This window comes from Polypterus senegalus, chromosome 15 (assembly GCF_016835505.1).
Source record: "Polypterus senegalus isolate Bchr_013 chromosome 15, ASM1683550v1, whole genome shotgun sequence".
Lineage (NCBI taxonomy): Eukaryota > Metazoa > Chordata > Cladistia > Polypteriformes > Polypteridae > Polypterus > Polypterus senegalus.
In genome coordinates this window covers 47,165,872-47,188,571 of record NC_053168.1, presented here as the reverse complement: position 1 = coordinate 47,188,571, position 22,700 = coordinate 47,165,872, and the positions used below count along the sequence as shown (strand labels likewise).

Genomic DNA, 22,700 nt, shown 5'->3' with positions numbered 1-22,700 from the left:
TTCAGGATATCACCAACATCTAGTGTGAAATCCCAAACATAAAGTAAGGATAATTCCTACATGAATAGATTTTGAAAATGCTTATCGTGTACACTAACCTTGTGAAGGAAACTAAGTATAACATTATGGATAAAGTGCAAAAATAATTTGAATGTGGCTCAACTGTGAGAACCATCAGCTCATTAAAATTTGTTAGAAAACAGAATTTAAATATGCTAATCCTCATATATAATTAATAGGATGGCAGCTGCCTCACACATCCACTGTCTTGGGTTTGAAGCCTATGCCATGTCAATGTCTTGCGGACTTTGTATGTTCTCTCAGTGTGCATGTGGGCTTTTTCGCACTGGCACTTCCATTTTCCTCCAACATTCCTTTTCTCATATTTTATTGATTCTAAAGTCAAGAAAGATTTAACAAATCAAAGCAAAATTTGACCCCCCCAAAGAAAGAGAAAGAGAGAGGAGCCAGCAACCGCAGCTACTCTGTAATAGGAGCAAGAAAAGAAGGGTATCCTTTTCCCCAAAGTAGAAAATGATTCTAAAATGTTATAGATTAGAACCTGCCATATATTAAAAATGTTTTGAACAGATCCTTTAAGTGAAAATTTTATTTTGTCAATTTCAAGTAGTATAGAATGTCAGTTACCCAATGACTTAAGAGTGGTGGAGTGGGATTCTTCCAGATGAGCAGTAAAAGTCTACGTGCTAGTAGCGTATGCTCTCTCCGTGTGCATGAGGGGTTTCCCCCCGGGTACTTCCATTTTCCTACAACATTCCTAAAGGTAAAATCTGAGTGTGGATGTGCATACAGACTGGCACAGAGGTCGACTGGCTGCCTACCCACAGCTGTTTCCTTCCTTGTGCCATAGTGCTATGGGGAGCCCTAAACTGGATTAAGCAAGTGTTACATTATTTGAGTGCAAGATGAAATCATTGCAAGATAAAAAATATTATTTGAATCTTTGCAAATCTTTTTACATTCTTCATACTTGATGTAAGGGGAAATTTTAAAATGGGGCTCAAACTTTTAATGTCTGATCATTTCTGTATCTCTGTTTTTATAAGTATCTGTCCATCCTTCAGTATGTTTATGTTTGTATCTGCATCTGTGGCACGTATCATTTAGAAATGGACACACCAATCATGATCAAATTTATCACTGTTATTACAGTACGTATATGCTAGATCTTTATTTATTTTATAGACAGTTCACAAAAAAAGGTTTACTGAAAACTATTTCCATTTTTTTCACTTTAAGTGACCGAAAAACTTCCCTCTTCTAAAAAAGATATTTCAAATAAAGTTGTGTGGGGAACAGCCCGGACACAGACAGGCAGACGTTTATTCACCATATTTACACTATTCACAATGACACACACAACCCAGTGCTCCCGCACCAATCACCCTCAGTCCAGGCCTTTTCCTCAATGCCTTGCTTCTGACCACCTCCACTCCTCTCCTCCAGGCTTCGTCTTTTTCCACCTGACTCTAGCTCTCGAGTGAAGGGAGGCAGCCCCTTTTTATATCTACCCGGATGTGATCCAGGTGCCTCCCGATGACCTTCTGCCGGCACTCCCTGGTGTGGCGGAAGTGCTGGCTGTGCACCCGGAAGCACTCCAGGTGTCTCTGGTCTTCTTCCCCCCAGCACTTCTGGGTGTGGTGGAAGTGCTGAGGACCAGGGCTCTCCAGGTATCTGGGCACCCCTGACGGTGACCATGGGCCCCTATAGGGTTGAGCTTCTATGCTTCTTTCCCTTAGTCCCCATAGCCACTAGGACGGTCGCCCCCTCGTGGTCCAGTGGTGGTGTAATCCCTCCTTCAGTCCTTCTGGGCGTCCCGGCTGGGAACCACCCCCAGCCGCTCGCCACAGTTTTTTAAAGCAATGATTAATGTTTCCATTCATTTTGGGCCTAGTGTCACTTAAGATTTATTGCTGTGAAAGACACCAATAAAACTGGGTGGAAATAGGAATATCCATCCAGCCATCCATTATCCAACCTGCTATATCCTAACACAGGGTCACGGGGGTCTGCTGAAGCCAATCCCAGCCAACACAGGGCGCAAGGAGGGAAACAAACCCTGGGCAGGGTGCCAGCCCACCGCAGAATAAGAATATCTTCATTATTTATTTGAATTTTTTTTAATTCTAACATTTTTCAGTAATGAAAGAAATAGTCAAATGACTGGCAACAAAAATGTGCCCATTCAGTGATACCATATCTGTCCATATTTATTTTTGCATTCACAATTCTAGACAATGAAGTATAGACAAACATTTGTCACCTTAAGTAACAAATTTATAGCAAATAATGTTTCAGCAAAAACTGAGTAAATGAAAAGTGTCTCTTTTATTTTGGAAAAATAGGGGTTCTTTCTGCTTCTGGATTTTACTATTCGCATTATCACATAAAAATGTAATTGGCCTTCACCTAACATCAATCTAAGTATTTCTGGTTAGCGTACACCCACAAAAATAGTTTTTCTTTTGTAAAATTTCACAGATAAGATTCTTGGTTGCATACTGTAGGTAAACATAATCCACAAAAAGTTCAAGTTCAAAACACTGTGGGATGTTATTGATAGAAGATACAGATCAGGAGAATTGAATCAATCAGTTTCAGGATGTTACGTGTACCCTGAGCGACATGGCCCCGCCATAGTCAGGGGTGCCGCTTCACAGATCCAACGCCTTGCCTTCAAATCACTTGTCTAGTTACTGTTTTTTATGAAATTAAAAGGTTTTAAAGTGTTTCTCTTGTGGATGCTCAAGTTTTCCTCCAACATACAAAGGCATGTGTATTATATTAATTACTGTTTTAAACTGAATGTCTGTGTATGGTACATATAGAGTTGGTGAGCTCTGTGGTGCACTAGTGTACTGCCCAATGTTGGTTCCTACCTTGCACTCAGTGTTGCTGGGATTGACTCTAACCTTTTGTGACCTTGAATTTGTTTGAGAATGTTACATTTTATGCACATACAGTATATAATGTATTATGGAGTGCTGTGGAGAACAGGGTTGTAAGAAATATGGCACAGCCATGACATTTCAAAAATTAGGACATCTTTCAAAAACTGAAGAATGAACAAGGAGAACACTTATCAGGACGTTGTAAGATGCTGATGCTAATCATAAAAAAGTTATAGACATTTCCTAGAAGAAAAGAACAATCAAGCCTATGTTAAATTTGTAAGAGTGCTCATTAAATCTTCTGAAGCATTGGGAAAATATGGCCTGACGAGGCCAAGGTAGATCTTTTATTGGCCTTCATTCTAAAAGTAATGTTTAGTGCAAAGCTCATCACTCAAAGAACACAGCACCTTCTTTGATCAAGAATAATTATACTTTTTAACATGACAGAAAAACAAAAAATTTATATATTTACCTCAATATACCTGTGCTAGGTTAAACCTCTAAAAATAAATTTACTATTAAAATTAAAAGAAAAGATAGTGGAGAATTTACATTGCATCATGAAGGCAGTGCGTGCCAGTGGCCAGCTTTCAGAGTGAAAGGCTTGGTGTCTTCTTTCCTTTTATAAACATTTGGGCTCCTGCAGCAAACCAGGCATGGAAACAAAGAAAGTCTTAATGTTTAGCACAGATAGACTAACATACTATAGCTGCATTCAGTAGCATCAGCCACACTATAAGCACATTGCAATGTACAGTACATAGCAAACAAGATCATTTCAGTAGCTTTAACAGAACATAGATGGAAGAAATGAAATGGTGAAGTTTGATGGGCATACCTTTAACAGCTTGTAGTTAATGTTTAATTACAGCAAGTGAAAAGATATAAAAAACACTACAACAATAAAAACAAGCAGTGCATACTAAGGCCATCCAAAAAGAGATTTATTGTTAATCCATTTTACAAACAAATTGAATTCCATTACACAGAAAGAAGTATAAGCACTCTCATAGTGAGATGCCAGTCTGTTGTATGGGATTCATTTGAGCAATTTACCATCACCTGAAAATTTCTTCCATGGTTGTTAGAAGAAGCGAGAAAATCCTAGCAAAACCCAATTAAACCCTTTTTTATATTTACAGTGCAAACACAGAATTGACTAAGGCTCAGGAGATATTAGGGCAAAAGATGCTACCTGACATCCTGAATTAAAAACACAGAATGGAACCCATGCACATTGAGAACATAAGATCATCTGAGATGATAATAGTGACATAATGAAGAATAAAAAGAGAATTGTATAATCATTGCCAACCTTGCATAGAACACTTGTTAAGTATGGTCTTGCCTGGCTCGAGGTCAATCACAGATTCAAACAATCCACAAAGTAAATGTTCTTTAAACACTTATGAGAATATATGTTTTCAAAGAATACACTTAAAACACACAAGCTATCAAAATAGCATAAAATAATTTTGTGCTATACTATACAGAAAATAGGGCGGCACGGTGGCGCAGTGGGTAGTGCTGTCGCCTGACAGTTAGGACACTGGGGTTCGCTTCCTGGTCCTCCCTGCGTGTTTGCATGTTCTCCCCATCAATGTTCCCTCTAAGGAGTAGCAAAAAAACATTGTTTATGAGCGACATTTTGTTTAAGTCAAAAATTTATGAGCACCAATTTTTGTGATATGTACGAGCGAGGGCGTCAGAATGAGCGATCGTGCGGGAAGTATAAGTGACACTCTGAATTCGTGTGAGCAATTGCTCACGCGCTCAGCTTAGAGAGAACATTGCTCCCCGTGTCAGTGTGGGTTTCCTCCGGGTACTCTGGTCCCCTCCCACAGTCCAAAGACATGCAGGTTAGGTGCATTGGCGATCCTAATTTGTCCATAGTGTGTGCTTGGTGTGTGTGCCCTGCGGTGGGCTGGCGCCCTGCCTAGGGTTTGTTTCCTGCCTTGCATCCTGTGTTGGCTGGGATTGGCTCCAGCAGACCCCGTGACCCTGTAGTTACGATATAGCGGGTTGGATAATGGATGGATGGATGTACTGTATATACAGAAAATCATCCATTAAAATTTTATTCAGTTGTAAAATCTGCATGAGAACAACAGGTATACACATAAATTACCGTAAGAGTAGTCAAAACTCTAAACTACATGCATTGCCATGATTTTACAGAAAAATTATATATAATCAATATTTCAATCAACATTTATTTATATAGCACATATTCATACAAAAAAATGTAGCTCAAAGTGCTTTACAAAATGAATAGAAAAATAGAAGACACAATAAAAAATAAACATAAGTCAACATTAATTAACATAGAATAAGAGTAAGGTCCGATGGCCAGGGTGGACAGGAAAAACAAAAAAAAACTCCAAAGGCTGGAGAAAAAAATAAAATCTGTAGGGGTTCCAGACCAAGAGACCGCCCAGTCCCCTCTGGGCAATATATATAATAATATATAATAAAAAAAAATGCAGCAGAGCCACATTTCTCATTTGATCATTTAGACGGTCTAGCAATTTAGTTGATAGACTAAACCAAGCATAAACCTACAGCTGTGCACTTTATTATTGCAGGTTTATCCATCTATCCATCTTCTGAAACCGCTTATCCTGCGCAGGGTCAAAGGGAAGCTGGGGCCTACCCCAAAAATAATAGTCATAATACTACATGTTATTCATGTACTTCCTGCTCTAGAACCTCAGTGTACCAGTTTACTTGAATTACATTGAAGCTTCTTAAAAAAATTCCTGCAATATAAACAATGCTTAAACTCAGTGCAATCTAGCAAAAGTAAAGTATTTTGGCAGTTGATTGAGCAAGTGGATATACTGTAGTATCTGTATGTCTCCTACTCTAACAGTACAAACATGAACACTGATCTCGAGGAATTTGATGAGTTGAGTTTGACAGAGGAGATTGTCTGAAGGGTTACAAACATCCTAATTCAGGTCATGGCTACTGAAGTTCATTGACATGGATTACCATTGACAGTTGACCTGTTTATCAGAGCTCATTCCAGCAAGAAAATCCCTTCTGACTGATAAGTAGGCAGATCTGAGACAGAGATACCAAAATACACATTGGAGTTAATATGAAAGCTGTTTATACTATCACTACTGTGCTACTGTATGCCACAAGACAGACTACTTTTTTATCTATTGTATTTGTGTGTCTGGGGTTTGACAATACAATCCTGTCCATCAGTATATAACTTAAGTGAAGTGAGAGAGTAGTCGTCGGGCTGAGAACACCTTCTGGCCACTAGCGTTCACACAGCTCCAGGCAGAGATATGTGGGTCTTTGCTGCCCTCTTAACCAAAAGAACAGCCAGTGAGCGGACTTGGAGCCTTCATTGATCAAGCATCTCAGAATTACTCCTAGAAATTGCAGTAAAGGTCACTCTAGGATAAGAATTTGTTCTACCTCAGAGCAGGCCCTAAGTATCTACAAAGCATCCCAGTCCCTGTCAGAGCATCTGAAAATTGAGTGATGACAATGAGTGATACAGTTTTACAGTACCCCTTGGCATAAACTGGCACATACGATGAGGTTTTGTAGTTTTCTGATACTACTGCTGAGGCTTCACCACTTATGTAATAGTAATAATAATAATAATCAAAATAGTGGTAGAAGAAGGAAAAGATAATAAGGTAGGATATTGTGATAAGCTGCATGCAACTGTTGCTACTCTGTAACATTATGAAAAGTATTGTCATGGACACAGAGATGGAAAAACTCAGACACACACACCGAAAGAGAGTAAAACCCAAAATTGGGTAGTTTTATTTAACAATGAATGCTTCAGCAATTCTTCCCGCCATGTCCCCTTAGGTTGCTGGTATAGACTCAGGCTTTATGGCAACCATACTGAGAATAAAGGGGTTTAGAAAATGGATGGATGGGTACCCACAGCTCCTCCTTCAGAAGAATCAACTTCCCGCTGTTATGCCAACAGAAAAAGCACAGCACACACAGACGAGCCCCCAACCATTAGACAGAAATTCAACGGGTTTAAGTTTCCTTCCTGATATTTCAATATTTTGTGTACTCCTTTTCTTCACCTCCTTCCTTTGATTGCTTTGCCTAATAAAAGTCTTAATATGTGGAATATTTTGGACTCATTCAGAACTGAGGGTGCTACAATAGCACTGCTCTAGCTTATAACTCCCCCATACTGAATAAAATCATTCTAGCAATAGCTGACATGCTCTTAGGTACTGGACAGATCATGATTCAAATACTGTAAAGTCTATAGTTATAGAAAACAAAAACTGCATAGACTATTTTAAAAACAACACTTCACTAGTACTTTTTTCCCACTAATATTTAAAATTGTTGATTATTACCTGTGAGCCACAATAAGATGATTTATTTCTGAAACATGACCAAGTAATTATTTTCTTTATGTGTTTGACCTTTTTTCAGACTGTGGGCTCAATGTTCATAAACAGTGTTCTAAATACGTTCCCAACGACTGCCAGCCTGACTTGAAGAGGATCAAGAAAGTTTACTGCTGTGACTTAACGACTCTTGTGAAGGCACACAATACACAACGACCTATGGTGGTGGATATGTGCATCCAGGAGATAGAAGAACGAGGTTAAAAATCTTTTTTGCTTAAATATAGATGGCGTCTGTTAAAAATAGACATTAAAGGGAAGGATGATGCTATCTGTAAACTGAGAAGATTGAAACTTAAGGAACTCTTTTAAGAACAATAAGCCCAAGCCCACTCTGAATGCCAAGCTTCATACCAGCAGTTGACCTCAAACCTTTTGCTAGCTTTAGTGACTAGATGTCAAACCAGCTGCTCTACTCTTTTAGAAAAGCTTCAAAAGTGGGATGGAAAAATCGGCATTAGTTTCCAGTGTGTAATTTTAGAGTGCAAGAATTTTGATGTTGTTTCAGAGACAGAAAGCATTGTCAAAATATTACACATTAGAGATGTAAAGAGACTTAATTCAAATAATCTTAGTTTAGCACAGTCTGAGAGTTTAATGGTTGGATTAATATTACAGTACACAAAGGAAATACAACATTGATTTTTTATGCCTTTTCTTTAATTAAATTAGGAATGATCATTCATATGTAGATAATGAATATCAGAAATAGCCAGAGAGAAACCCTCATCTAAATTGCTTACTGGATTAATCTTTGACATAATAAAAAATTCCCAATATTTAGTTTCTGAAAATGTTTAATATAGCATTACCATAGCATTGCTAGTGTCTGTTGTGGCAAAAACTTAGTTGCTTCTTTTGTTTTCCAGGGTTGAATTCAGAAGGACTTTACCGAGTCTCAGGGTTCACTGAGCACATTGAAGATGTTAAAATGTCCTTTGATCGAGGTGGGTGATTCATACCATTACTCTTGACAGTCTGTGCTGTGCGCTGGGCATTTTGCCTCTAGATGTTTCTATTTCAAATTATTTATTTTCATGCCAAATGTAAATGCTATATTACTTTTACTAAAGCTGATTAAAAAATGAAATTAGATTTATTTTTATATATTTTTAAATTCATTCTTATCAGGCACACACCGACATTTACAATAAAGTGGGAAAAAAAATAAATGCAACATAAAAATAAAGAATAATGTTAAAAATAAACAGAAAAACATCATGAAATAAAAAATATGCAAAAATATACATATGTACAGTGTTGGCACATATTTAAAGTGTGGTTTTAGGTCAAAATTCTAACTGTCCAAGGTCAGCCACATTCTGTAAAGGATCACTCCACAGCAAACTACAAAGAAGATGTGCAAAAGTCTTAGGCACTTTAGATAGTTTGCAGAAATATTTGTATTAAGGCCATGTTATATTTGACGACTTTTCCTACGATTTTCAGTTGTATTCTTCATTTATATAATCTTAGTAAGTCAGAGATAGTTGATGGCATGTTCCCCTGAAGCAAGTTGTGTGACATGCCCGGTGACTCACTCCAACAAAATCAAACCGTTTTTATTTTGTCCTTAGACATGGGGTGGACACTGCGTGTGTGACAGCAGAAAACCAATGGGTGCTCATCCAAAAGTTCAATTCATGTAATGCAGCAACAAGGAATAAGGTATTTTGGACTTCACAAATAGAAGAGAAACTTGTTTCTCTGATTTTACACATACCATGACAGAATGGAAAAATGAAAAAGGGGGCAGAGGTTGAGGCACAACTCACCATATGTGTGCACAGTGCCGGCTTTGTCAGATAGCACATTATTGACTGTTACAAAAAGGGACGAGCATGGCTACGCTGGGAAGGTCGGTATACATTTGCTAAATGTGATAGTCCCAGAAATTTTCAGTGGTATAAATTGACATGGTTTGGCGACAAGATGGGCGGCATGGTGGCGCAGTGGTTGCCCTGCTGCCTCGCAGTTAGGAGACCCGGGTTTGTGTGGGTTTTCTCCCACAGTCCAAAGACAAGCAGGTTAGGTGCATTGGTGATCCTAAATTGTCCCTAGTGTGTGCTGTGTGTGTTTGTGTCCTGCAGTGGGCTGGCGCTGTGCCCAGGATTTTTTCCTGCTTTGCGTCCTGTGTTGTCTGGGATTGGCTCCAGCAGACCCCCGTGACCCAGTAGTTAGGATATAGCGGGTTGGACAATGACTGACTGGCGACGAGATCAGCAAATGCTGTTGGCAATTCTGACCAAGCCAACCACAAGAAGTTGTGTAATGTGACATCAGCTTTAGATGGTTATTTTGTGTCTTCTGAATTAATTTGTCAAATTAAAAAAAGAAACTAACATAGTAATACAGCACTTTCCAGTTAAAAAAGGTGATGTTTGAAGGCATATAGCTCTGTGACTGATTAGGCAAATTATGTAACAATCAGGTGCTAATAGTCAATGACATGCTGTGTAGGTTGAACCAAAGTGATTAACTGAAACAGGAGCAGATGTGGAGAGGGAATAAAACTGGGCAAGGGATCATCACACTATAACAGACAAGTTTACGCTGCATGTCGTTGTTTAACCTGCAAATCTTACACTATGGCAAAAGTGAGCACAGTAACGAGACACAAGAAAACTGAGTGCAGCAAGCAAGAATGGCATCAAACTGACCTCCCTTTGAAATCAGATGGTGTCCCTGAGCCGGATTAAGCATGTTCATGAAAATTAATACAGCCTTACAGCCGCATCCACTTCCAAACTCCCTCCCAGCCCACTAGTGTCTTGTGTCCATAAGGCAGTTAAATACAAGGGTGGCAAAGGAGGAGAAGGAGTGCAAGAGCACAAGTGACTGATGAAAAGTGCCACCACATTTAAATGCTCCTGAGTGGATGAGAGGAAGTTTGTTCTTCTTAAACGAATGATTTTTTTAGTTTTTATGTATAAAATGCAAAAATCAGTTTCAAGTATTAACTTTACTTTAAGGTGCATTTGAAACATTTAATTATCACTTTCCAGATTCTAAGGTTTGTGTGTATCATCTTATGCATCAGAAGCCTTTCTATTCTTATATTTTCCATAAAAGAACATAGTAATTACATTGTCATACAGTAAGTACCTTCCTTCTAGTTTGTACTTTACCTATTTGGAACAGTGTTTTGAGCAAATTTCCAATTTTATCATCTAATTAAATGTATTTTATGTGGTATATGAATCAAACTTGAATACATCATGTCATGTTAAGGGGCCAAGTACTGACCTTGCCTTAAACACCAATATCAGTATTTACGTTGGCACATTTGTCTAAATAAATCAGTAGTCCTTGCCAGATGAAGAAATACGTAACTCAGTCTGTTAACCTTGAGGTAGTTTGCCCTCTGCAGTCTGCAGTCTCTGCTTTTTCTGTTTTGTGGAGCACTCCATGTGTTTGTGTCAATCTCTGTGATATGTTAAAAAAACTGTGAACTGAAAGGACAGAATTATCTCTTGAACTGAGGAACTTGATGCAGTTTTGCCCTTAGATAATATTATTTACACAGTGTTTGACATAACATGTATGCTGAAGTATTGCCTATATACTTGTTTAATTTACATAAAGCTAACTTCTCAAAATTCTAGTCTAAAAGTTAAAACTTAATTAGAGAGAAGGAACAGAGCCTTAATGGCTTTTTCAGATCACCCTCAGTGTGTTGTATACTGAACAGACCTCTTTGAATTTCTGTAGGACACATTGAGCATAACGATATATGGCTAACTTAAATATGTTTTCTTAGAAATCTGTCATTTTGCAGTTCTTGGAAGAAGCAGCATGTAATTTACTTTCTTTAATTTACAGTTGGTTGTCAACAGCCTGAATAACGTGCAGAGTAAACAGTGCCATTTGTTGAAAGTCACTGAAATCTGTTCTTTTCTGTTTTTGTGTGATACTGTTTTTACTTATTAAGTATAAAGCTTGTGTACTGTAAAAAATATAAATATTATTTTTTAAAGAACTTTTTTTGAAAACTATTTTTCTGTTCTAGTCTATCACAGTAAGAAGGCTGGGTATCAGTGAAACTTTGCTGTAGGATAACAATACTGAATATTGGATTCTAAACATATTGTGCTCAAAATATTCCCCCACTCATGTAACATTCCAATCAAAGTACTCTATTACAAAATTAATTAATATTATGCACAATAAGCATTCATATTCTACAAGTTTGGACCTATACTTAATTAATTGTACAAATTCCTGAGCCATAGCCATATAACTATAATAGCTATCATGCATAGTGACACACATGAAATTAGTTCACACCTATTGATGTGTTACTGTCACAGTGTTTGTGTTACTGCCATATTGTTACAACTTAGCTGGCATCTAATCTGCACTGTATTTATTTTGGTTGAAATAGCGACAGGAGCATTTTGAACAAAAAAACAGCATGTGGTACTAAAAGCTGAGGCAGAAATGGTGGAAAAGAATGAGAACTAGTATGGAAAAGGCTGAGAAAGTTTGATTTGGTCACATGGCATTATGTAGCCAAATAAACAAATCCATTAATGAGCACAAATATCAGTACAGCACCTTGAAGACTAAGCTGGATCAAAATACAAACAAAAGAGATAAGTTTAGTATGTGTTTATAGGGAGGTGTCTAGAGGTATGTGTAAGAAATCAGCCTTGGAATAGACCTCAGTACATTTCACAGCACACACACACACACACACTCATGTACACTATGCCAGTTTTGATTTGCCAGCTTTGCTTATACTGTAAATGTACATAAAACGGGAAAGATTTTGCAGTTTTCCTGGTCATTTGAAGTATGTCTTCATGGATACAAACAGGCTAACTTATAGAAAACAATGTCTGTCCATCCATTTCTAAGCCTGCTTCACTGAGTACAGGAAAATTGTAAACCAGAGTCTGACCAAGCAGCACTGGGCTCTGAGAAATAAAACTGAACCTAAGACTGAGACATTCAGTGTGCCCAATGGTTTGAAATGGGACTGGTGGGGCCATGGAATTATTTTCAGATCACCAATGTTCTGTCAATCCCTGCTTAAGCCCTCACAGTTACTGTAAGTGCCCTGCTTGTGTAGGAACCAAGTTACTGCACCATGTGTCCCCTTGGACATTTTGTATATGAAAAAGGGTTTTATGCTGCCTGTTTATTGCAATAGTAAAACAGAAAACTTGCTCAATTTCTACCTGTTTCTGTTCTTTATTAGAAAATAACATGTCATCAAAATATTAGCTGGGTAAGGCCTTTAGGTACATGTCATGGAATACTGTACTGGGAAATCTTGCACTCTGTTCTGTCCTTGTATATTGACTAGCTATTTATCAGGGCTGATGTTTTTTCAGTATGAGGTCATTCTGAAATTGTAACACATCTGTTTCCAGCAGCGTCCATTCTAAGAAGAAGAGTTTGTGGCTGGAGGCAGCTTATTTTTTGTTCAATCTACTGGAAAGATATTTCTACAAAGATTAACACAGTCTTCTTATTCAGAATCCTCACTAAAACAATTGTCGCATACATTAAATTAATACTGCACTGGGTATGTGCTCCTTTGACAGTCACAGATAGTTAGTCATTTGTCTCCTATTCAAAGTGTGAAAATATGTATTGCGTCAGCATTAAAAAAAAAAAAAAATGAGCCTTCCCTATTAAATGTAAGAAACTGTTATGCTTACACACTGGTGCTTTACTTATATCCAGTGGTTTGTTATATTGAAAAAACTCTGAATTAGCGTAAGTCATCATAATTTAGGGTGTTCATAAGAAATGTAATGGTTTACTTCATGAGGTAGAAGTACATAAGAAATAAGAATAGTTGCTTCAGATATTTTAAATATTGAAATGTGTGCGTCAAATTAATTGTATAAAGTCTAAATATTCTCAAATGTATTAGAAATGTGTTGATGTTTAACCTCTGACTGACATCCATAGAAGGCTATGTGCCAAGGAAAGGATCCAAAATTACATGATATTTGTAATCACTGACCTTGAAATAGTCTTAAACGATACCCACATGCTTATGTTTGAAATTTTTAACTTATCTGAGTGGCTCATAGAGGACTAGGACTACTGATAAATAATCAAATATCAAAAATAGTATCATATTCACGATCAAGAACCTCAAAACAGCATAAATGCCTGCATATGTTACTAATCCCCATTTTTTCAAAGTTTTGTGAACGGGGTAATTTTGACCCCTCGTATTCCTTTCTGGGCTAAGACCCTGGGGGTTGTTTGAGGTAGCATGCACAACCTCAAGTCCTTATGATCATTTTGCTGAAGACACCTAGTAGTTTACTCTTTATCGTAAAAATGTAATTTCCTTCACAAAATATGTTCCAAAAATGTGCTCAAATTAAGGGTTTTTCGGACCTAAAGAGCCAAAAATATGGGGGGACTCCAAAATAGCTTAATGTCTTACATATCTAAAAATCAAGATGAGTTGAGTGATATGTCATATGTGGACGTTTTCTTATACTGGTGAGTCAGGAGTTGCCCGACAAAAGAACTGAAGTGATTTCAAAATGTTCAGAAGTAATGCTTACGAAGACAATCATGTGTTTGTCAAAATGCATTGCAAATGGAAGCTGCATGAATACATACCCATGTTTGCCTTTGCTATCCAAAAATTTAAAAATGTGTTTGAAAAAAGTCCTTTATGTGCTTCTAGACCTGATCTCAAGAAAACCATTACTTTGCCAAACCAGGCGTGTGTATCACAATGTTTTAGCAATGCTTAATATGAGCATTGACGTGAGGGTATGGATTAGATGGCCATTCAACATGGGGCACACCAGGTTTCATGAACTGGGAGCATAACTGAGCAAGTGGTATGGAAATGTTGTAGTTCTGTATTTTAACAGATTCTTGTTTATCGTGGTTCTGGAGAGGGGTGGCACATTGCATATTGGCTTAACATGCATGCAACAATTTCATTGTACTCTGTACACATGATACTACATTAAACTTGATCTTTAAGCTGCATCTCGTTTGACTAACTATCTAAAACACGTTATAACCCTCATGTAAAGATCCAGCTACTACAATCCTAAATTCTATCCCTTTATGTGAACTTGAGGGATTCTTTTCATATCTTCAAGTTATTCTGAGGTTCAGACTTCCAGATAATTCTTCTTTGTAAGCATTTTAGATGTGATATTTAACTTTAACGCACTTTCTAATGACTTTATAAACAAAACATTTAGGTTATCTGTAACTACTACAGTATATGAACAGTGCGGTTATCATTGTTATCCGCAGCAGTCTTTGGCTCAGGATAGAAACCAGCCCTAAATGAGACACCACCCCATTGCAGGGCACACACACAAATACTTGTGGGAATTGCTGTTGTCTCCAGGCTACAGTCTTCTGGATTTAATTCCTAGTCTGTCAAATGTGTGGCATTTTCATGCTTTCCCTAAGTAGTCTTTAATTTTTGTGGTATCCAAATTTACTGGTATTAATGTGTGTGAGTGTGCTGTAAGACAAAGAGGTGGCATATCCACATTTGGCACCCAAGTCTTCAGATGTATAACATACCATAAAGGAAAAAGTTGATTCAAAAATTAGAGAGGTGTGTACAGTAGGTTTATAGGGTCATTATTGTCACATATACAGAGTACAGTGAAATTCTTACTTGCATGTGCCAATTAATATGCAATTTGTCCTCTCTCTCTAACACCGTGATCAGTGACTATAACAACCTTGTGTCTACAAGTTATAAATAAGACAGAGATATTCTTGATATGGTTATGCAAACTTTCCCACGATGCTCTGATTGCTTAGTAACACTAAACTGTGCAAGTGTAAGGATGTTCATACTTATCTATTCAGGGTGAGCTCTTGCCCTTTGGTGTTTGAATGTGGGTCGCTCAATCAAGTTATAAAGTTGTGTTTTATTGTGCATTCACTTAAGACTAACACAGTAGGTGTCATGAATTTATATTGTGGCTACCCTTGAACCTCTATGTTTCATTTTTGTAATTTTTAAACTTGAATTTCTGGTTGTTTAATTATTAAATGTTATGAGAATGAAAACACCACTTTGCCATTTTTGTCACAGGTACATTATTTTCTGAAATTTTATTGTTGGTAATGACACTCACGTGTCACTTGCCACCTATTTAAGATGCCATCGCCATGGCTGAAAGACAAATAAAATATGCTCCACAAGCAAGTAAAGGATCTTTTCGGCTGGCAATGTCTTTTGTTTTCTGATGATGTTTTTTGCCTTCCTTTCAGTTTTGCTGTCTCTTTTGCTCAGACTTACTGGTTAATAGACTCCTCATTTTGCCTTTCCCTTTGGTGCCTGCCATTCCACGGTTTCACTTATATTTCCAAAGAAGACATTTTAAGTCAAAGTGCCTCTAGACAAATCAGTCTCAAGTACAGTATATGCAGCAGACTCCACTGTTTGGTAGATAAAAACCTTTGTCAAGTATGTCTATGACAATAGCATGTACTCAACATACTGTACACTTGTGCAAGTTAGGGTTTGAGACTCTCGTTAATTTAACATTGTAATATCACCATTTTAACTCTGCAGGGACTCTGGGCCTAAAGGGGAATTTTACACTTCGCTTCATTTATCAGGGGAGTTTGTCGCTACAAAAACAACAACAACCTGCTTAGCCTTTTGTTATCATCTGCCTATGTTTATTAGTATGATTTTTGCAAATACTTGTAGATATTTTTCCAGAAGGAAAATAAATACTAACTTTGCTTCTGTTTTTTTTTTTATTTCTATTTTTGTCATTGGCCTACAGTACCAATTTGAAAACTGTACATTGCGTTACTGGGGTAACTGCAAACTAGATCCTGTTACTCAAAGCATGACATTCCATTTCTAACATATTTATATATTTGTTCTTTTCCTTTTAATTTAGTCTGTCTCCATTTCACATTGCTCTTAAGCTTTTCGATGAAAGGTGGTTAATCCATATTTGAGCATGCACAAAAATTGACTCATGCATTGAAACATGTAATACAGTAAAGAGATGGATCTTCTGATATAGACTTTGCTTCTGTCTTGCCGAGACAGAAATCTGATCGCTTTTTAACAGAGCGTAGTTGTTTGTCACAGCAATTCACACCCATGTTTATTAACTGAAAGGGCCTACTCTGACAATGACACCATTATGCTCAGTATTTCAAATGACCATGGCCAGCAGTTACCTTCTTTCTCTGAGATAAAAGCTACCATTAAATTATGTTTGTTTTCGTCTGCTGTTCTTAAGTTACATCTACTGCAATCAGCCCCACATTTTTCTTTTTCATGCTATGTGCTTCATATGCACTTTAGCTCATCAATAAGAGAATTTGTTTGACTGTTGTTTACTCTGAGATTGCTTTCAGGGCGTAGCTAAGGTGCAGGAACTGAAGACAACCATAACATACCATAACATTCAAAAATCTGCTAAATCTAACTCAGATTTGCAGTCGGCCAGAGCCTATCTTGGCAGCATTGGGAGCAACATAGGAATCAACCCAGGACAGGGTGCCAGTTCATCACAAGAGTCCACTCATATGGTGACAGTTTAGAATAACCAGTCAGTCTAACATGCATGTTATTGTGATGTGGGAGGAGATCCTCAGGGAGCATTTTTTCTAACAAACTTAACAAACATGCATTTTTTATTGTGCTCTTTACAAGTGCTCAGATTTCAAAAGGGCAGGCGTTTACTTAGCTCAAATGTCATTGGAGTTTTAAATTTCTGAATGTCCAGTAAAAGAGTAATAAAGTATCATAGTTTGGTGGAAAAATGTATTAATAATACCACATATCTCTACAAACCGTATTGTGTAATTAAATTAATTACCAGCTTTACTGTTGTTTGCCTGTACATGTTAGGTGTTTAATTTGTGGGTTTTAAATTTTATTTATTTTTTTGCTTTTATAACTCAGGAACCAAAGAAACAAAACGGCAGTAAGATGCGCATCACACTCATGTATAGACAGTCACTTACTCATGTTGAGTCAACTTATTGTTCACTTCAAGTTGAATTTATTTTTGTGTAATGTTCCTCACTTTGTACAGGCTCAGAGTGCTTTCATACTTTTACAACTAATATGTGCAACAAAATGTTAAAAACAAGCTTAGTGATTAATAGTGAAGGTTCGCTTCACTGTGAGTTTGGCAATATCACAGAAAAGCTTGTGTAACTCCACAAAATGCATTAAACTCGATGGAGAAGGAGGAACTGAATTAGTTCAGAGCAGATTACAATAGTGTAATGGTCTTTTATGTGTTCCTGGAGGCTAGGGAAAATTCTGCCAACTATGCTGGACCAATTATGGTGGCCAAATATGTGATCTAACCTGTAAGGCACATTGTGCCACTGTGTCACAAACAACAAAAGACGCATAGGGAACAAACACTACAAACAAAATACAGCCACAAACTAGCAACAACTAAACAAAATATAGATCATTGCACTCACAGATTTCTATTCTTGAGGAACACAATGGTTATGCCACAAAACAGTGGCATGGGACTGGCTTGTTCCACTGTTTGATGCGGCTCTGGCCACAGCCACTTGGTCTGTTTTGTTTCAGATTTATCCCTGCAGATATGTTTAGCAAGTCCAAAGAAATGCCTTGTAAGTAATCTTAAATCTTTTGTTTTTATTATTTCACAGCAAGTCCCGCGGTTTTGTGATGAGGACAGAGGAAGTAGGGGGGCTCCTTTAAGACTGGCTCTGGGATCTTAACTGAGCACATAGCTAATCTGTATGCATAATTAGCCATGCAGTGCTGTGCTGCCAGCTCACAGGGATCAGTGGTATATACTGTATCTGCTGATAGTACACTAATATTCTCATTATGGTCACCCCTCAAATGAAAATACTGTTTATCTATTTTTTAAATACATGCAGGATGGAAATCCAGCCGTACTTCTAAACGTTTGTGGCTCTAGGACCCCTTTTTACCTTTTAAAGTTCATTGACGACTCATATATAGCAAAGAGCCGTGTGTTGAGTGCGATACAGCATTTTATTTCTTTGTGTGTTTGTGTCCCGGCGATGGCCAAGTTACCAATAATCTTACAGTAAAAATGGATTACATTTCTGCACATGGTTGGTACAGCTCTGTGATGCCACTCTGGACTCACAAAGCATCATGGGTTGGTTGAAAAAAAACCTAAGTCAGCTACATGCAGAATTTACATAAAAAAATTTGTCAAACAAGGTCACCAGCGAACACAGCCTATTCACTGCAAAAAACACTTTGGTGAATTTCTCAGATTACCACTAGTGGTTAATGTAAAAAAAATCATGACAATGTCATAAAAAATCAATATTGTAACTAAAATGCGAAATTGGAGAAAACGAAAATAACGACATGCCTTAAAAACATGCATACAGTAGTTTCAGTATTAACAGCATAAATAAAAATCTTAGACACGGTATGTTAGTTTTCAGCCTGAATATAAATGCTGAAATGAGTGAAGTATTCCTTTTTTAAGCAGACAGGTTCTTACACGGCTTTGCCAATTAATTTAACCTACACAGCTTTGTGAGTGAAAAAAATCTGTAAAAACCTGACGTATGCACAGAAAGAATGTGAACAATACAGTCAAAAAGGGATCAGTACTGGTTTTGAGCCTTGGACTCTGGAGTTGTGAGGCAGCCATCTATGTGGAGCTTTCACATTCTCCTTCAGTCTGTGTGGGTTTTTCTCCAGCATCCTAAAAAAGTGTGTGTTTGGTTAACTATAACGGGTGATATTGAAGTGACTGTGACTGACTGTATACATCTATTGTTTGTTGCTTTTACAGTTCCAATCATGTAGATTAAGGAATCATTGAACATGGACAAATAAAAGAGTATTGCTTAATAGAATGACAAAAGTAAGGCTATGTAAACTCATATAAACAATTTTACTGTTCTTTTACTACTAAAATATTGAAAGAACCGCGTTGTGTCATCTTTTGCCTTAAATATTTTTCTCCAGCTGTCTTTTAGCCTTCCCAATATCCTTTTTAACCGCTGCTCTCACATGCCCTGTGGTTAGTGCTAGAGTTACTAGTCTTACATGACTTGGGTAGCTATTTTTTCCTTTGTACCTTACTTTTTAGTTTCGTATTTATCCACCACAGTATTTTCCTTAATTTCTTAATGCTTCTAAATTTTGGGATGAACTTGTCTTGCATTTTGCATATGTGAAACTATTGTAAACATGATCCACATCTCCTCACTGCCTCCTCACTTAAAAGCGTATCCCAGTTTATCTTATGTAGGCAATCCACATCTCCTCAAAGTTAACTCTATTCCAGTTAAATTTAAATGTGTTTGCTTTACAATATGCATTCTGCCAAAACAATGTGAAATCTACAATATTATGATCACTAGATCCTAATGGTTCAATCTCATTTGCCTATTCAGTTCTATCCTGATTATTGTTGAATACTGTATTTTGACAATGCTTTAATTTACTCTGTTAAAAAGTCACCGATTACGTCAAAAGCTCCTGTTCTTGTGTCACATTATTTGTAAATCTAGCCCGGTTAATGTTGGGGTAATTAAAGTCCTCTAAAACTGTATTATCTTGCTCTAAACTTGCTAAAAAGATATAAGTTGAAACAATTGTGCATTAGCTGTGATTCACCATCTTATTGAAGAAAACTTGCATCTAAATGCTGTTTAACATATTTACATACCCGCCCTTCTTATTTTTTTTAAATAATGTGTTTCTATCAATGCTATACCGCTGCTAATTTCTGTTACTTAGCCAGGCTTCTGGTATTCCCATTATATCAAAGTTATGTGCAACTACATATAATTCCAACTCATTTATTTTATTCATAATACTCCTAGCATTAAGCCAAGCAATTTTTAATGTATCACTTAATCTAATAGTACACTTTTAACTTTGGGCTAGAAATTGTGTTACTTACAAGTTCATTTCTGCCTTTGCACAGTAAGTCAAAATGTTAAAAGTAAAGTGACTGCTTTGAAAAGTGAACACTGAGCAGAAGACATTAAGTGTGACATTTCAGACATAGATGACCAAAAAATTGCTGGTAATAAATAAAGGATTGTATTCCCCCAACAAACGGCTTCTTGTTTCTTTTGCAGATGGGGACAAGGCTGATATCAGTGCTAATGCATATGCAGACATCAACATCATTACTGGTGCACTGAAGCTTTATTTCCGAGAGCTGCCAATACCAGTGATTACGTATGACGGTTACCCTAAATTCATAGAAGCTGCAAGTGAGTAGGAAATTGTGTTTTTTATGTATGCTTTTTCAACAGTGGTATGTTATTTTATACTTCTTTTTTATTCTATTTTCAAACCTTCCTGAGTCAATACCAGAAGAAGAAACTAGCCCTTAAAATAATGATAGTCTATCTCTGGGCATGCATCCATTCATATTCATACATACCCGTGTTCAGCTAATTCAGAATACTTGGAACAAAATACATACCCACATGATGTCCAATCCAGGTCCCAGGTACTATGAGGCGGCAGCACTAAGCACCTTGGCAGTATTGGACCTATTATTCATATCATTAGTTAATTAAACAGTTCTTTCATTTATGCTATTTAAAACTATTTAAACCACAAAGAACTTTTTTTCTTATTGCCATTTTTAATACAGTAGGTCCTCCATACCCCTCACTGCCGTTACTGCAAGATTCTCCTGGAATGGTTGGATAAGGAGTGGAATTCATGGAAACTTGATTATCAAACTGCCTTCTTCATCCCTTTGCCCAAGAAACTTTTCAATGTGCTTCATATTATGTTAAATGCTTTTAGGACTGGACAGTTTATTTAACATCCATCCATCCATTTTTCAACCCGCTGAATCCAAACACAGGGTCACGGGGGTGTGCTGGAGCCAATCCCAGCCAACGCAGGGCAGGAACCAATCCCAGGCAGGGTGCCATCCCACCGCAGGACACACACAAACACACACTAGGGCCAATTTAGAATCGCCAATCCACCTAACCTGCATGTCTTTGGAAGGAAACCGGAGCGCCCGGAGGAAACCCACGCAGACACGGGGAGAACATACAAACTCCACACAGGGAGGACCTGGGAAGCGAACCCGGGTCTCCTAACTGCGAGGCAGCAGCGCTACTGTACCACTGCGCCACCGTGTCGCCCAGTTTATTTAACATACGTGGTGTATTTATGTCAGAAATGAGCTATTAGTTTAAACGGGTCTGGATAGACATGGATATGGAGAAAGCTGGCATATTTATTATAAACTTAACTGAAAAAATATGATAATAAAAGTTTAAATAATGATGATGATTAATAAATGCTAGACTAAAAATTGCTTTCGGCTTGAACCATATTTACTTTCTTTTGAAAATGAGAACAGCTCAGGTGGCTCAGATTTTAATTTCCTCAAAATGTTATGGTGCCTAACCCACATGACAAGTAGGATATTCTGCAGTTTACCTGTTTACTTACTTCTTCTTTTTGATTTCTTTTAAGAGTTTTCATTTAAGAGTTCTCTGGTCTCCGTACTGATGCACCTATTTAATTATCAGGAACAGCAACTCACACAAAGTAATTCTTCACAAATTGCGCTTCATATATAAAGCACACACGTACATCCATTAGCTTTCATTCTCAATGAATGTAATCCAGGGTGTCTGTATCTGGATCTTATCTCAGCAGCATCAGGAGCACAGGGGAAAATCAGCCCTGAAGAAGGCATGGGTTCATCACAAGTCACACTCACTCGTACGGGACCAATTTTATATGATTCAAATAATAAGGATGTCGCCAAAAGCAGAAATAAAAATAAACAGCAGTCTTCTAAAAGAAATGTTTATTATTAGGACACTGTGTGCCGTTTTATTCAACAGTGGAATGACTATGAGTTTTCAGAGTTTTTTGTGATTTGTTTAATGAAGTTTGTATTTTCCAATACTCTTTCTCTTGCTTATTTCATTTCACATTTCACTATTTTAACTAAACTGATCTATCCACAGTCTGAGTTCTGTCAGATTATAGCTACTGTACTGTGATACTGCGTTGGACTAATTACTTTAAGAAGGTTGTGCAGCAATTCATCATATTAATGTGTCCAGGATTGCGATTTGCTCATTTTGTAAAGACACCTGTAGCTTCAGAGTGTCATTAGGATGTTCATGTGTTATGACTGTTTTTTCCCTCACTGTACACTGCATTTTCAAAGCAGAGAAAAAAATCTCACCCTGGCTCAGTGATTGCAGATCTTGGCAAAGCTTATTAAGGCTGAGACCTTGAAATGAACGTAACTGGTAAATTACCTGCTTGAACATCTGCATCTCCATGAGAAAGGAAAATGATAGTGCTCGCATTCCAAATCCAGTACTTTCGGATTTAGACCATGAAGGGCTTATTCCTTTGCTGACTAATAAGGAAAATGAAAGAAAT

The 22,700-nt window shown here is 37.4% G+C and overlaps 1 protein-coding gene across 6 annotated transcripts in view; it reads left to right on the top strand.

Annotated features, from left to right (window-relative positions):
- Positions 1-22,700, top strand: part of chn2 (chimerin 2) — a 517,847-nt gene that overhangs the window by 485,634 nt on the left and 9,513 nt on the right. For all 6 annotated transcript variants that reach the window (XM_039736389.1, XM_039736390.1, XM_039736388.1 and 3 more), the window contains 3 exons: positions 7,353-7,526; positions 8,197-8,274; positions 20,399-20,536. In XM_039736389.1, the coding sequence (XP_039592323.1) occupies positions 7,353-7,526; positions 8,197-8,274; positions 20,399-20,536 (390 nt within the window). The remainder of the gene's footprint in view (positions 1-7,352; positions 7,527-8,196; positions 8,275-20,398; positions 20,537-22,700) is intronic.